General features: G+C 37.1%; 1 protein-coding gene and 1 long non-coding RNA gene across 3 annotated transcripts in view; both read right to left on the reverse strand.

The window, feature by feature from the left end:
* LOC116452148 overlaps positions 1-12885 on the reverse strand; it is a 55512-nt gene extending 42627 nt beyond the window's left edge. Inside the window, exon 1 of the long non-coding RNA XR_004243418.1 lies at positions 12221-12885. This is a non-coding gene — a long non-coding RNA (uncharacterized LOC116452148). The remainder of the gene's footprint in view (positions 1-12220) is intronic.
* Positions 12886-14966: 2081 nt separating this feature from the next.
* The window catches only part of PARN (poly(A)-specific ribonuclease), a 48812-nt gene continuing 47312 nt past the window's right edge, over positions 14967-16466 (reverse strand). For both annotated transcript variants that reach the window (XM_032125974.1, XM_032125976.1), the window contains exon 24: positions 14967-15872. In XM_032125974.1, the coding sequence (XP_031981865.1) occupies positions 15820-15872 (53 nt within the window). In that variant the 3' untranslated portion in view covers positions 14967-15819. The remainder of the gene's footprint in view (positions 15873-16466) is intronic.

Consider the following 16466-nt stretch of genomic DNA (forward strand, 5'->3'; position numbering starts at 1 on the left):
AAAGATTCCTATGACCCAATTTCCACCTGCTTATTGGCTTTATATACCATCCAAAGTAAAGCACCAAATGGGAAACTGCTAAGGAAAAGGTAACAAAACATGAAGGTTTTTACAGTTTGCCATGTGTATGACATTATTTCTCCACTTAACTTATGAAAAATAATTATCGGTTAGGGAAGTGATGGAGACTGTGAACATTAAATTTCTTTAGGGAAATGCAAGTTAGGAGATCAACTGATTGGTGTTCTGACAATTTATAGCAGCAAACAAATAATCACAAACATTTATTAGAGTTACTATATAAATCCCAATATTTTTATATCCTGTGTGTGGGTTTCACATAATTATGAATGCAAGAGTCAACAATGCAATATCAGGTAATGCAAACACTAATATTTGATTCCAAGTCCTAGATCTTTTTCAAACAGATGGCTTCCCAATGGTGATATTTATTGAATTAAAATTCCATTTGAGCTTTTCAGGGGAAAATTGTTTAACTGAAACCATATTTAATAATTTCTAATTGTATATGGGCAAAACAGCTCAAGCTAATGGGCGGTAAGTTAGGAGGTCTCATGCTGCAAATGTAACACAACATTGGCAAGTGCAACAATGGCAAATTTATAACATTTCAAATAGAAACTTTCTCCACAAGGTAAAACTTACATCTTAAAATTCTGTGGGGAAACACACTGGCAACTCCCCCTTATGTGCAGCCTCTCAAAAAGCTTTATCTCAGTCTCTTTCAGCCACCCAAGAAACGTCAATAATCAAATCCATTCAAGCCACTTCAATTGCACCTGTTTGCACAAGGCTTGAACTCTAACTTGTCTGAAGTTGATTTAGTTACCAAAATCTCATTATATACTGCTATTTATTGACTCGGTAATTTCAAACATCTATTGGTTTGCATAAGCCTGTGCAAAAGTGAAATTAAGTTCAGCCCTGAATACATTTGGAGTGTCTTGTTTATAAAATTGGTCTTTTTATTAAAAAGCAGTTAATAACACACAGTTTGTACTTGGTCTATACAAAGTCCCTAAAGACTTTGAATTCTGCACTGCAGATTTTTAAATTGAGGTCAAAGAAATTACAGTATGCTTTTGGGAAAGAAGAAAAAGTTTTCAGGAAGGTCAGACCAATGAATCTTTGGAAACCCTGGCCTTAATATACTAATTAGGTCATCCTGAAATAGAAAGTAGCTTGTTACATCATTTGGCTCTTCTGCAAATAAAGATGGTATTTTCTTAATTCCCACTTATTTATTACATATTTTCATGGAATCATAGAATATCCTGAGTTGGAAGGGACCCACAAGGATCATCGAGTCCAACTCCCGGCCCTGTGCAGGACATCCCAACAATCCCACCATATGCCTGAGAGCATTGTCCAAATGCTCCTTGAACTCCTAAGCATCAGACCATAAAGGAAAATTTGCTTTGTACTTCAAAATTATTTTAAATAGGTGGCTTAAATACACTTCTCCTGCCCACTATCTTCCACCAAAAGAAAGCTTGCTATTAAAATCACTCAGATGTTTTAACCACAGTCACATTTCGATGTGTACCTTTCTCATAAGGGACTTGTCATATAACTGTAGTGCAATCTCAATCAACTCTGTTGCATATAATCAAAAACTTATAAAATCCAAATAATTCAGTGTTAGCACGGTTTGAAGGTTACTCTGATTGCTTTTACTGTAATGGTAATAGCTCATCTAAGATGTAGCTATTCCTTTAGAGAAGATAATTCCCACAATATTCTTTGTAGCATCTTCATATTCCCTCATCTTGGAAAAACTCCTGATCCTATTTATGTGATCTACACTAAAGAAACTAACTAAAGGTTACTTTTTAAAAAAACAAAAAAGAAAGGTATTTATATTTTTACTTTGTATTAATAAATCTCTTCCTTGTATATTTAAGGAGAAAGAACCTCCAACTGAAGCAAGCCTGTTGGGTGGTATTTCAACACTGCAATTCTATTAGTCTTGATTGCACTTGCCTTTTCCATTCCCCCTTTCTTTACCTACAAGGCTTCATAAGGTGGTCAAGTCACTCCTCATGCACACTCCAACAATGCCGTCTGTCCCATTGTCACATGAGGGTCCAACAGCCCAGCACTAGGAGACGAAAGATTTCTTCAGAAGTTCCTGTGATACTAAAGTTACGTGCATGTCCACACACTACTACTTCAGGGCAAGGGAAATAATGTGAAAACTAACAAATGTTCACCTTTTAAATTGAGAGCATTGTGTACTCCAGGACTCCACAAGCTTTTAATCAGAAGCATTAATTACAGTATCTCTGTTTAAAAAGGTGATTTTCTGTTGCAGCAATCTAAGACTTCAACTTCGAAAAAAAGTCAGATGAAGGTCAGGAAGCTATAAGTGCTAAAGTTAATTTGCACAAAAATCCCTCTTTTACTGCACACATTCAACACTGATATCACAGCAAAATATTTTTAACTTTACACTGTAAATTTAAAAAAAAGTGTAAGTGACATGTATGGTTCAACTTGGCTAAATTATTTTGGACCAAAGTAAGCTCAAGTTCAAGCCTGAGGTGCTTCTATTACAGACTTGGATACTGCACTTTGCAGGCACTGCATATATTACATGAAGAATTATATCCTAAGCAAATTAAAAATTATTTTTATAGTTTGCTACCTTTCTTTGTGAGCCCCAGAGACTTTTTCTCTACACTCAAAGAACTCTCTCTGCATAAATAATGTATTTTATGAGTTCCTACTCTGCGTGGTTTTTATATCCCAGACACCTTCAAGCCACCTTCACAAGCCTTCTCCTGGAGATATCTGGCTCACCGATAATGTGCGTAGTTGGCAGAATGTACGCGACTTTTGAAAAAAGCAATCTTTACTTTTTGCTTAGATGTTCTATTAAGTCCAAACACAGCACAAGAGAAAACACTGTACTGGAATAAAACAAAAGAAAGACTTTGTACAAACTTTAAAAAAAACTTGAATGTGAAATTAATGTTAAAGTCTTCATTCAAAAAATAAAACTGTAAGGATACAAAGAGAGCATACATGGAAGTTGAAATAAAAAATAAATTGAAGCATTGTTTCTTCTTTGGTATGTTCTGTCTTCCACACAAACTCAAAAGCAAAAATAATAATTAGATTATTAAAACAAACAAAATCCAAATTCAACTTACTGCCATTTGTAATGCAATCAGAGCATTCCAAGTAAGTGGCCTGAACCTTAGAGTCCTGGTCTGTCTGTTAGGGAAGACGGAATGCACTAGATGTGAACTGAAATTAGTATGTCTCACAACACTGACCACATGCAACAGGATAAACCCTTCTCTTTGTGCTTACATGATGCTTAAACTACACCAGGAGAATATTTGAAGAGAACTGTAGCAGATACTAAATGTCACTGGAAAGTATTTTTGTGTATTTATTCAAAGAATTTTAAAAACATTTTGCCTTTTCCTACAAATATCAAGATGAAAAGTTTATGTTGTCCCACAGAACTCCATTCCTGCATGAATACAGAAATATTAACCAAGAATACTTGGACTATGATTTCTAAGAACAGCTATTCTAATTGTTCTTATACTTCATTTCCCCTGCCTCCTCCCACCTGCATTATTCCTGTGCACCATTCAAGTTGCATTAAAAACCAGCTTCTGTGTAGCAGTGTAACTGCCCAGGTAGGTTTACAGTGAATATTTATCTGCGGGACCCCAGGCATGCTTTCAGTGCCTACTGTTGTGAAGACATCTCAAAAAGTAAGAATTTGTATTTTTGCCTAAGGGAACTGCTCAGAATGAGCTTCTATATGAAGTCTCTTACACAGTGATTATGTTCCAAATTCATAAAACCTTCATACACATTGTTTAAACTACCATCCTCACCGAATGAACACACATTTCTAACTCCATGCTCTGTGCTGGGAGTTTACCAGGAAAAGTTGCATTGCAGGTCTTTTCAGGACAAGAAGGCGGAGAGGGGCAGGGAGCGAGATCACTGCATAAACTAAGACTCTGTAAAACAACACTGTCCCCACGCATTGAATTGAAATACAGAATAACACAGCTTAGTTAAAACACTATGGAGGCAGAGGGAAGGGGAAAGGACCAAGACACAAAAACATGGTATTTTACAGCGCAGACAGACCCAGGAATGATTTCAGAAAGAACAAATGAGGCAGAATAACTTGTTTATGTGTTTATGGAATAAGAGTTTATGATCATATTTGTCAAATGAAATTGAAGAAAACTGTCATACCTGATTTTGTCAAAAAATTTATAATAGATGTAAAACAAGTTAATTCACCATGTACTGCTTTCATGGAAAAAATTCACGTAGTCCCGAGTAAAGAAGTACTAAATTCATTTAAGCAATTATTCTTTTAATATGCAATAATGCCTCACATGAAAATAAAATATACTTATGGAGCTTAACTGAATTCAGTCTCAGAGTAGCTTCAGATATGTAATTATCATTTCCATTTTACAGATGGAGAAACCAGAGACGCAGAAGGGTTAAAGTGTGTTGCCCAATGTCACCCTAAAAACTGGTGGCTAAGCTGACGGTGAGGAAAATCAGATTATCCAGCGCCATCCTACCAGGAAAAAAAATTATCTGTCTCATAAATAACAGAGCAGCTCAGAAGTGTTTCTCCACTTTGCCAACATTGTGGATAAATGTTGGCAGTGTAAATGTGTGGAATTTGGCATAGAGCCTCTTTCCTTACAATGTGTCATTCATCCTCATTTTCAGCAATTCAGTGGCTGTTCCTTTTAGGTGGCTATTAAAGGGAAGAATAACAGAACAAAACTAGATAATAGAACACACATATTACACTAATGAAACATAAGTGAAGTAGAACATCCTCTAGTAACTTTGTAGCATTAAAACAGCTCTACAATAACCATCAGATTAAGTGCCAGAGCTGTTCTAGTCCTGGGATCTATTGAAATATTCATTTTTCTGGTTTGATTTTGTTGGAAAAATGTGAAGTTGATTGTGATACGATTTTATAGTAAACTGAAAGAAGTGCCAGTAAAATTGCCAGAGCAATTTACTCTATCTAGAGCAAGCAAAGACAGGAAATACTGTACTGTTTCCCCTTACAATGCTGTAAATCTTCACAGCTTCCCTGAAGAATCATCCTCAATTAAAAACTTCAGCTAAATACAATATTAAATTCACATTTACAAAACACTTGAAATCTCTGCAGGTTGACTCAATTTTGAGTTTCCCAGCCACAGCTACTCACATATAGTACCAATAATTAAGGATTTCTGTCTTCTGAGAATAAGATTGTGTCTCAAGAATAAAAAGCACTGCGAAGCCAAGAAATCCTTTAAATTGTATCTTATTCTACACCAAGTTTGAAAATGCATTTGTGAACTGTTCTGGTTAAGTTGTATGCTGCTGTATAATCCTCATCAGAGCAGTGGAAATACAAATAAACTGAAGGAGAAGAAAAATTCATTATTCATATTTGTTATAAAATCTCAACTAAGTGCATATAATAACAAAGATCAAAATGTTTGCAGATTCCCACCAACCAGGAATTTCAGTGTTAAACTTGTGATAAACATTCCAGGGTGGAAGAGAGACAAATCACTCTATGAAGAATTGCTTTAGTTTCAGACAAATGATTTCTAGAGACTTTTCAGCTTCCAAGTTCAGGATAATGTAGAATACAATATCCAGTAGCACGTATGGCATAAGAATTGGGCGTTGTACAAGGGAACTCAGGCAGCTGCTCAAACTCCAAGCCTTGCATTTGTAGTTCCCTCTCAACTCAGTGCTAAAAGAAAAAAACATCTTCCAGAGCATGAAAGGTGTGAGACAGTTGCAGCCACGTGAGAGTGAGCTGGATCACAGAGAAGTGCATGAACTGGCATGTCTGAATATGACTAAGTGCCAAGCAGTTCTACAGTGATTTAAACATGGCTCAGACTTCAGGAAATGAAGGGGGAGTGGGACACTGATTTTGAATGTGGCATAATATTATTTAATCACTAAGCCATTACCTTCTTCTAATGAAATATAAGTAAAGCACTCATGATTTTCAATTCAACTATGTCAATTCTCCAGTTATTCTTCTGTTTGGATATTTCAAATTTTATAAGGGCTGTTAACTCCCTGCCTTGGTTTTATTATTAAGCAGATACTGTGTATCTATGATTATGGATGCTTTAACTTATTTATATTACCCATTTTTTCCATTCCAGTTTCCAGTAATAATTTCAGTTACCTAAAACCCAGACAGAGCATGCTAAATTGGATCCACCCAACCAGAGAGATCACTGGCACAGTTCGGAATTTCTCTCAGAATCATTCACACTGATTTCTGTCCCACAGAAAAAAGTCTGGAACATGGCAGCACCCTCAGTTTGTAATCTACAATAATAGCTCTGTGTGGTTTACACTAAACGTTTTGAAAATTCAGCGTGGTGGGATTTTTTTTTTAGTTTGAATATAGATAGATCTTAGTAGGGCTCTCCTAATCTATGGAGTAAACACTGATGTCTGGTAGGTTCAGAATACACAAAGCAAGAGCAGCAATGAAAAATATATAAAACTCACAAGTCTTGCAAATTTTTCTGATCTACTACAAGTACTTGTATTTACATCTCACTACAGTAAACATTTTTACTTTCTGTTTTTCTAGGTTAGACTACATTAAACTTGGCAAGCAACTCACTTCTCCTCAGAGGAAACTTGAAAATCATCTGACCTTTTTGCCAGACTGAACTCTAAAGCTATCTGATATGCAAATATATTTCAGCATTAAGAAAAAAGGACAAACCCCCAAGTTTCCTGAAAATGAGTTAGCTGGCACTTACATTACTCAGAACACTAGACAAGTGTCAGCTTCCTGCTGTTTTTTCCCAGAAGTTTCTACAGTTGGACTGTTAGCAAGTATAACTCCAGTCAGATTTATAGGCCAGAAAGATCACTTTGTTCTGTTTCCCACAGTACTGAGATGCCAATGCTTGGCCTTATTCTTCCTATGCATATCATATACACATCTGCAGTCATCACATACTCCCATCTAGAGCTAGACAACACATTTTTGTATTTTATTTTTAGAATGTGCCTTGCAATACGACCAAGACCTCCCAAAACCAGGATGGAATAGAAACTGAATATTCTCTTCAAAGACTGCATGATGGCTTTCTCAGCAAAATCTGCTAACAGTAATTATCTATAAACTGAAAAACTAAGCAGAAAGCTGAAAAACTTAAAGTGTATCTAGCATCTTCCAGCTGTCCCAAAGAAACATACAGATAGTAAACCTACTAGGAATGCTTGATAAGAAAATATTTCTCACTTTTACAAACTAAAATTAAATGACTAAATGAGGTGTCAGGGTTCTTATTAAGGACGTAAAAAGAATCAAGTAAAGGAATTTGTACAATACAAACAATTTCTTTCATTTTCCAGTGTCTATTTGACTAAATGTTTGTGTATTGTTTGCTAACATAAAAAAACCCCCTAGGTTCTTGTAAAGGTTTGTGATATAAATACCATAGTATTGGCATTTAATAGACGAGCTGTGCAAACAACTAGTAGCAACCTTAGAGCTTGTTACACTATTACATTCATGTTAAACAGTAGTATATCAGTGACTATGAATTAGTTGTCGCTAATAAGGACAAGACACATAAAATCTTCCCCAGTGTGAAACATCTATATGCTGTGGTCCAGCTGAATGCTCAACACTTCCAGGCAGTGTTGATAGAATTGCATGCTATTCAACAAGACAGGAAAAAAACTTTACCTTTTCTCACTCTAGTGTCACATTTGTCAAAGGGCATCCCTGCACAAAATTTTACCTGCACAAGACTTTTCAGTTCTGTTTAAGAAACATTAAATGTGAAGACATAGGCAAGAGTTCAACAACTAATTAACTTCTTCTCATCTTTACTGATAACCTTTGTCCATTTTCCTTCAGGAATAGTAGGATTTTTTTGGTTTTGGTTTTGGGTTTTGCCTCCAAGCAAAACTCTTGCAGTTTTCTCTAGCTTTGATCATGTTTGACAATACACAGCTCTCAGGCTGTTAGATGAGCTCTTTGTCAGTGCCCCCAGCCTTCCCACTTGCAGGAATCCCCTTGCACTGGTGGCAGCACAGCTGAACACAATCCTTGCAGTAAGTTAAACAGTCACCATGCCAGATTAGTCATTTTACGTTCCACTTCAGGTAAATATTCTGCATGTGGAGATGCGGTGCTCTATCCATGAACACACTGAGATTACACAGATTGCCTGAGTCATACAACAGCCTGTGAGAGGTAAAGAGACTGCAATTTCAAACACAGTGATAATTTCAGTTCTTGCAGAGAGAAACAACGTGAAGCCTATTTGCCAAAATGAGTAATAGAGCTATAAATACTGATTACAGTTCACAAACCTACCTTAAACTGTGTGATTACATTTGAAATTGTACTCCATGTTCAATTCAAAGCACAACGTTTATCCCAATAATTTATTCCTAAATATAAAGGTAAAATACACACAAGTAAAACTGTATGTAATGCAAACATTCAACATTTTTCAAAGGTTTTTTTACTGCATTTCTAAATGCTGTGTTTATGTGTGTGTTTGTTTTCAGAAATGCATTCAGGAAACAAGAAAGTGTTTTGTTTAGCTAACATAAGTGAGCATTTTGTAAATAGAAGTAGATGAGAACGTGATAGCCACCTTTAAATTAGTTGTGCATTACCTAAAACTGTTGAAATATGCTCAGGAAGGAACGCAGGGAAGAACCTTTATTTAAGAAACTGGAATTCAGGACATATCACAATTCTTTTCTTGTCTGAACTCCTGTAGAAGCAAAACACAGAACTTTCCAAATTCCTTATATGAGAAAACATCTACACTAGATTGAAAAGCATTTACTGACAGAAAATCTTCTGTTTCACCAAAATACACGGGCCTGAGCGCCTGTTTTGGCAAGCCAGAATAAGAAAGTCTGTATGCTTTTGAAGATACTGGGACACATGCACAAAAGCTTCTAGCTGGTGCTCATAAAACTCACACCCTAAGATTAGGTATCATACACACAAAAATAAACCAGACAATGTCTCTTCAAATATGAGTTTGTACATTCAGCATGTCTTCAAAAATTGCCAGACTATACTGGGAATCCTCTCAGAACACTGAAGCCTTTTTTTGCCATGAAAAATAGTACACTTTCCTCAGAAAATGCTACTTTTTACTGTTGCTTATTAGATCTATTTAATATGTTGGAGTAGCAATTTCAAACACACATCTTTCACAGATTACTTCCGCGGCAGAAAAACAGCTCCACCTGCTAATATTTGAGGGCTACTAGTATGGAAATATATTAAATTGAGCATCATTCTGTTCTTTAGTCTTCTTACCAATTCAACAGTTTTGTAGAGTTTGTATAGCTGCTGCTATAATTTTTTTCAGGATAAACTACATTAATTTAGATTTTAGTATGAGCTAGTCTTCATACCTAATTGACTTACTACTACTGTCATCATCAGTGTTTCAAAATACCTTTCAGAGTAGTTGCAAGGAAAAGAGGTATTTGTTAAAACCATCAGTCTAAAATATTTTCATACTTAGTTTATATTTAGTCTAATTCTTCTAGCTCTTTTTTCAAAAAGCAAAAAGAAGGCATAAAGAAGCTAAAAGACATTAAACAAATGATTCTGCCACTGAATCGCCACTTTACTTCAGACACATCCTCATCCCAAATTTCATGTTAGACATGAATTAGATGGACAATAAGATGTTAAATTCCTGTTCTTGGACATTATTAAAATCAAAGGTGTGAGTCTCAAAAATTCCTCTCAGCATAGTTGCAAATATCCATTACAAATTATTATTAAGATGTTATAAACACTTCAGAACATCTTAGTGCTGCACCCTCTACGAGACAGAAGAATTTACTTCAATTAAGAAACCTGACTGAAGTACTAAAAATACAGTGATCTGTTCTATGAGAATGGAATGCTACACATTTCAAGCAACACCTCATTTACCTCCTAAAATTTGCCAAAATATAAACACTTCCCATTAACTTCTTCACAGACTCATCATTTAGTACCACCATCCTTTAATCTGTTTTAGTAACAACTACTGGAAAACCTCAGGGGAGTATGGCACAACCCAGCAGAAAGGGTGATTAGTCTACAGGTGAGGGAGCCCAGTAATACTGAGGTGAAATTCTCTGGTAAATCATCTCTTTGCAACACTGTGTCATTCATTGAAGACAACATGCTCAGCACAGGACCAAACAACTGAACTATTATTTCCACTGTCAGCAGTTCTACGCTATTGTAGTAAGAAGTTTCTAATCGTAACTGGCAGCTTCTCAACAGCACATCAAAAATAGGATAACTGAAATTAAATCGAGCATATGAGAGAATTGAAAGGAAAGGCTGAAGCGTAAACCTTTTCTAAACAGAACGGAGAGTCAATTTTACATTACTGTGATATTGTTAGCAAACATGTATCAGTTATTTATTGCAAATGAGACAAGAAACTTCCCGTAATGCAAAAGACACATGCATATGCTTGGAGCAGACTTATTTTTGAAGTAAGAAGCATCCTACAATTAAATCATCTAACATCTAATTTAAAAAAACTCCACCCCCCTGAGTATATACATGAACTAAACATGTTCAGTCATCCTTAAACATTCTAAGTTTAAAATCCAATTTGAAAGAAATATTCAAAGTTGTAACATATTCAGAATCAAACAAAATAGCCATTCTTACCTCAGTAACAGTGCAAAGCTTTTTGAGGCTTATAAAAGGAACTGGTAACTTCAAAAAAAATTTTTTGAAGCAATCAACTTTAATACAATCGTATTTTCAGTCATTCGATGGATTAAAACCAGATCACCGATTAGGATTCAACTGGCTCAGCACAGCCACAACGTCCAGACTTTCATGTTCAGCTGCACACCACTACCAACCCCATCACACAGGGTCACTCTGGTACAACATTGTTTGCAAAACTTGTAGACTATAGACTGGCTCATGTATAAATACAACTATCAGCTCTTTTAAGAAATTAATATAAGCACAGGGAAATCTAACTTTTTCCAGTTTGGCTGAATGTTTTCCATATTGCATTTCTGAACAGATGTGTTCCATACAACTTAGCCTTGAGCTGGGACCAACCTGTGATCTGCTATAGCACTCATGGAAGCACATGGCTGCCAATAATTATTCTGATGGGAAAAAAAAAACTTTTTAAATGAGCTTCCTGCATACCTGTTAGAGCAAAAAGAACATCTTAAATATGAATACAATGACCCTACAAACCTCAGTCTAACCCACCATCTATTGCTCAACATCCAATGAGGGTATGGCAGTATTTCTGTAAAGCACACATGGAGTGTTAGTTTAGTGTAAGTTTAAAGCTGCAACAGTACAATACAAACAAGCAAATGTTTATTCATTTACTAAATGTACTGTGGAATAACTCAAGGAATCTGCTTCAATGTACATATCTGCTCTGCTGGCAGTAGTCTAAACACATCAAAAGCTAAGAACTTTTGATTTTCAGGACTCATCTTTATGCTCCGAATTGCCGAGGACATTTTTGTCTGCATTACATTTACTATGATTTAAAGACAGAACAAATCCAGGGTACTAGATGTTTTCTGGGCACCGTGACAGAACTCAGAAGTTTAAAGAAAGAAAGAATTGCAACATTTACTTTTTCCCACAATCACCAGAAGTTTTAGCTTTCCATCTCTCTCTTGGTTTTACCACTGAGTCCATAATAAAATTTAGTTCTCCATCTAAATCATCTGAAGCTTTTAACTTTTTCTCCAAACCATAAGCTCAAATCTTACACCAAGAACAGGCCATTGCACTCGCAGCAATCTTAATTTCACATGGAATTCATTCAGTCTCTTACCTGCCCCCATTCAAATCCATGCTTTAGAGACACTCACACTCTTTTCCCCGAGTCTAAATTACACAATTATCTCTACTTCTCATTTACCAGCAACTTCCTATATCCTGTGCTGCAATCCTGTGCATTTTGACACGTTAATACTTCTCACCCATAAATACTTGAGATAAAATTGAAAAGTATTACTTCAAATAAAGTTTTAACGTGCTTTCTGAGGCGAGCAATGAAGTACTCCATCACTACAGATAAATTATCACTGTCAAGTCTAAGTTCCAGCCAAATAAGCCCATTCTTGTTCCTCTGCGGTGGCAGGATTTCAGCTCACCTACCTCATTTGTTGCTGAGCCAGACCTCCCTCATGTTTCTCCACACCATTTCCTCAGATACTCCCATGTTCAGGCCTACACTGCCAAGTGCCCCTTTTTTTTTTTAAACACTCCTCACAAAATTCCCGTATTTTCTCAAGGCAATTCCTCACTTCCTTCAATGCCATCTTCCAGCGCTTCTATACATTGTTGATTGTTGCTTCCTACACCCTCCTCAGCGTCCCCCCAGCTCCGTCCCCTCAGAGCCAGCGGTGAGGACCGGCCGCTCCTGACCCTGCCCCAAGCAGGAACCCACCCAGCTGCACGGCTGCTGAGGAAAATGTTCCACGTCAGCGCTACCGAAGGCAAGGTAATACAGGCTCCTTCGGACAGTCGGAAGGCACAGGCACAACCCCTCAGGGCGGCTGCAGCCCCCGGCGCCACACGGCCGGCGGGGAGGGCAGGGGCGGCGGCCCCGCCGCCAGCGCCCGCCCGGCTCTGAAGGGAGCGGGAGAGGAGCGGAGAACCCGAGCGCGAGCTGAGCCGGGACAACGCTCCCAGGCACGCGGGGGAGGCTCGGGGCTGCCGGGTGCAGGGCCAGGAGCTGGACTCGACGACCCTCAGGAGATTCTGTGATTCAGTGACCTCTGAAGTCAGTTAACAGCACAAACCCCCACCGAGCAGGAACCCCCAGAGCCATCACAACTAGTGATGACAGCTTTGCTTGCCCAAAACAAATTCTACACACATATTTTAAACGTACATTATGAAATAAATGTGGATCTAATTTAAGCTACATTCTTTCCCTCCTAGAATTAATTATTTCATCTAAGGCGCAGGGAAGTGGACCAAACCCCACACAACAGCGAGGCCTGGTGCAGGATCAGTGGGGCCAGTCCCTGCTTAGGACACCACCGTCCCTGACCTCTGACACTCGTCCACCCAAATTCAATGTTAGAAATATTACAGCCCCCTCAAGCACAGTTTAGTAGCTTACCCAGGTTATCAACAGATAAAAATCAAACACACAAAGACTAAGACATGCAAGAACCCTGCTTTCTTAAGAGGTATTAATTATTGATAGACATCAGTTGATGAGGCTGACAGCTGGACTGGGGGCCTCACAGAGTTAGACCTAAAGACAGTCAGAATTTACCCATGAAAATATTAGTGAAATTTTGCAGCTTCAGTGAAACCCACAGAGAAGGCCAAGAAGACAATCAACGAGAGAAGATGTTCTAGACACAAGGAGAGGATGTTCTTGTTATGGGACATTAAGAGTGTATAAGGAAGAATTTGTGGATAATATGTAGCAACTATACCTTTGCTTGTATAGCTAATTGTTTTACAGCCTCATCATTGTTTGCTAAGCAGCCAGTCTCAATAGGCCACAGCCCTTGTGAAGAGGTATAAGAATTGCAGTAGAGAAAATAAAAAATCTTTTCTATCTCTCTCGAATATGGATTATGACTAGTGTGTGCTATTATGTCCGCCTCGACAAAAGCCACATCTGGGGACTAAGACATGCAAGAACCCTGCTTTCTTAAGCAGTATTAATTATTGATAGAGATCAGTAACATCCTGCTTCTCACAATGACAACTGAGAGGAGGCACGTAGAAATACTGGGTATAGCTGTTAACCTTTGTAGTGAAGTATGTACGTAGCCTACTCTGAAGAAACAAGTTATAAGGGATTGTATTGTGATGTAATTAAGACCTGTATTTTCCCTGCAGGTATGTAAGCATTGCTGTTCAAGAGTGAAAAAGATCCTAATGGCCTCGGGGTACAGACTCCAGGTGGATTCTCTGTGTCAGCTCAGCCCTCTGTGTCTCTTGAGCAGCTAATTCCTTGCCCCTTAACCTGTACTTCTGACAATCCCTTTAAATGCTTTTGTAGCCTTTTGTCATCATGACTCTTAAGCTCTGTCCCAAATCATGTTATGCCAGTTCTTTAGCATATACTGTTAATAATTCACTCCAACATTTGGAGAGAACACTGTGTGATTTACCTGAATCACCTCCAAGAGAGATGAATGCTCTACACAACTTTTATTAGGTGTTGCACATATTCAGAGAATTAAATTTGCAAATTGGTTTGGATACTCAAGATGAAAGGGATTTAAATATTTAGTCCTAAGGTCAAGAGAGTCCTGGGGAAGAAAAGTCTCTGGCTCCTTGAGAGCAGAAGAGTTCAGTTACTAATTTTCCCTTGCATCACTAATAGCAAGACTTCTTTCCCACATTTTAGTGTGAGAATGTGATGATAGAGCTGCTATTAAACAATTTAATTATAGTACTTCTGGGAGTATTCTAAGGTTAGAAATGCAACATTTCACATTTAACATCTTGAAATTATTTTTCCCTTTGCAATGCCAGTTCACAATCATTTAAAAACCCATGAATTTTGACATACCTTCAAACAGGTTATTCCATGTTTAAATGGCAGTGCTTCCCACTCTAGTGTAAATACTGTATGATGAAGCCGCCTTAATATTCCACTCTTACCCAGCAATGGTTTTGAACTTGCTGATTTGTAGAACTCTTTTGTTTTCACCCCTCCAAGGGAAACACAGAGCGATTTAAATCTTACGACAACAGGCTTGCTTTTCTTGGTTACATTTCACAAATATCTTGAAAATAGTCCATGAAACAAAAGGGTCTGATACTCACGATGGCCAAAAAATTGTTATATTAGGAAGAAGGAAAGAAAAGAAAAAAAAAAAGATTTCACTAAAACCATTTCAGGTGCTAATAAATAAAAACAAGCCAGTTCCTAAGAAAATGTCTTTAATTTTCATGTTATGGAAATACATATTTTGGTTTTATTTCCATGATACAAAAATTTAAATATCAAACATTTTCTGAAATCTACCAATGCAGATCCTTTTTTAAACAAATAAAGGGCTGGTGCAGTTAGCAGGTTTATCACAGGTACCAAAAAACATTTTTTACAAAATCAGGATTTAAAAGTGGAAACAACAACAGATGTGAAAAAGAAAAACTACCTCCCACCAGGAAAATAATGTTTGAGAAACTTTCAAGTTACAGTTTTTTGAAAGGGTAAGGTATGTGTAATGCTGGTATTTAGATGAATACCACCTGCACAGGGGGTGGGGGTAGAGAACAGAAATTCAAAAAAATGTTCCCAGGTAAAGTAACTGGTAGAAAGCAATACATGAAACTGCAGTTCTACCTGTTTCCAGAATGCTGACAGCATACTGATGCTGCCTGAAAAAACAGCTAAATATTAGGAGAGCTGTGGTAACTCCCCAAGCAGAGGAAACGGCCTAGCACAAAATCACAGAGTGCCAGTTCTTGTTGTACAGTTCATAGCCAGCATGCCAAAGGAGGTGACTAAAAGGACATTGAGTCTTGCTTCTTAAACCTAACATCAGTTACAACAGCAAGGATTTCACAGGATCAACGACAAGTCATATACTAGGTGATATACACACAAGTAAAATTGACAGTGATTGTTCAAGAAACAGTTTAAAATAATTAAACTGATTTTCAGGACACATACTGCTTTGTTAACACCACTTTATTTAAATAAAGTATGGCTTCCAAGAGGTGTATTCTCTTAACTGCTTTCAAACAATTCCACTTTTTAAGGCAGTTGTTTCCTACCATGTTTCAGGGACCTCAAAAATTCCAGTGGAACTAGTTGTGAGGCTTCCTAAAAGACAGAATCATAGAACAAAAATTAAATCAAGCTTGGTGGTTTTTTTGTTTTTTCAGAGGATATTAAGACATATTTTCCTGTAGAGGGAAGCTCTAGAAACATTACTGGTAAGTCAATATTTATAAAGAGAAACCAAGAGACTGTTTATGAATAGGCACGTAAAAAAAAAAAAAAAAAAAAAAAAGAAAAGAAACAGGAAAAAAATAAAGGTTCATTTCAGGCTTCTTACATAAATGGTAAATACTGTATTTTTAACCCTAATAATTAGGTAATTTCAGTTTTGCAGTTTTTGGGATGATAAAGTTAAATACTATTTCCCCAAGTGTACTTGTCGTTATTTTTATTTAGGCTGTTAAGACAGGGAAGAATATTTCCATCCCAAATTAATTGGAGAATAAAGATGACTCACACTAATACCGATAACGCATATTCCCATAATGCCAAACACAGAGCCTGAATTTTATACTCAGAATTACAGTACACACTCTTGTCATTTTGCATATGCTTACATGCCCCAACTGCCCTACTGAATAACAAGACGAAAACAATTTCCAAGGACAGCTTTGGAATCAGCTAAGAAAGATTTTA

The sequence above is a fragment of the Corvus moneduloides genome, chromosome 16 (assembly GCF_009650955.1).
Source record: "Corvus moneduloides isolate bCorMon1 chromosome 16, bCorMon1.pri, whole genome shotgun sequence".
In the NCBI taxonomy this organism is placed as follows: domain Eukaryota; kingdom Metazoa; phylum Chordata; class Aves; order Passeriformes; family Corvidae; genus Corvus; species Corvus moneduloides.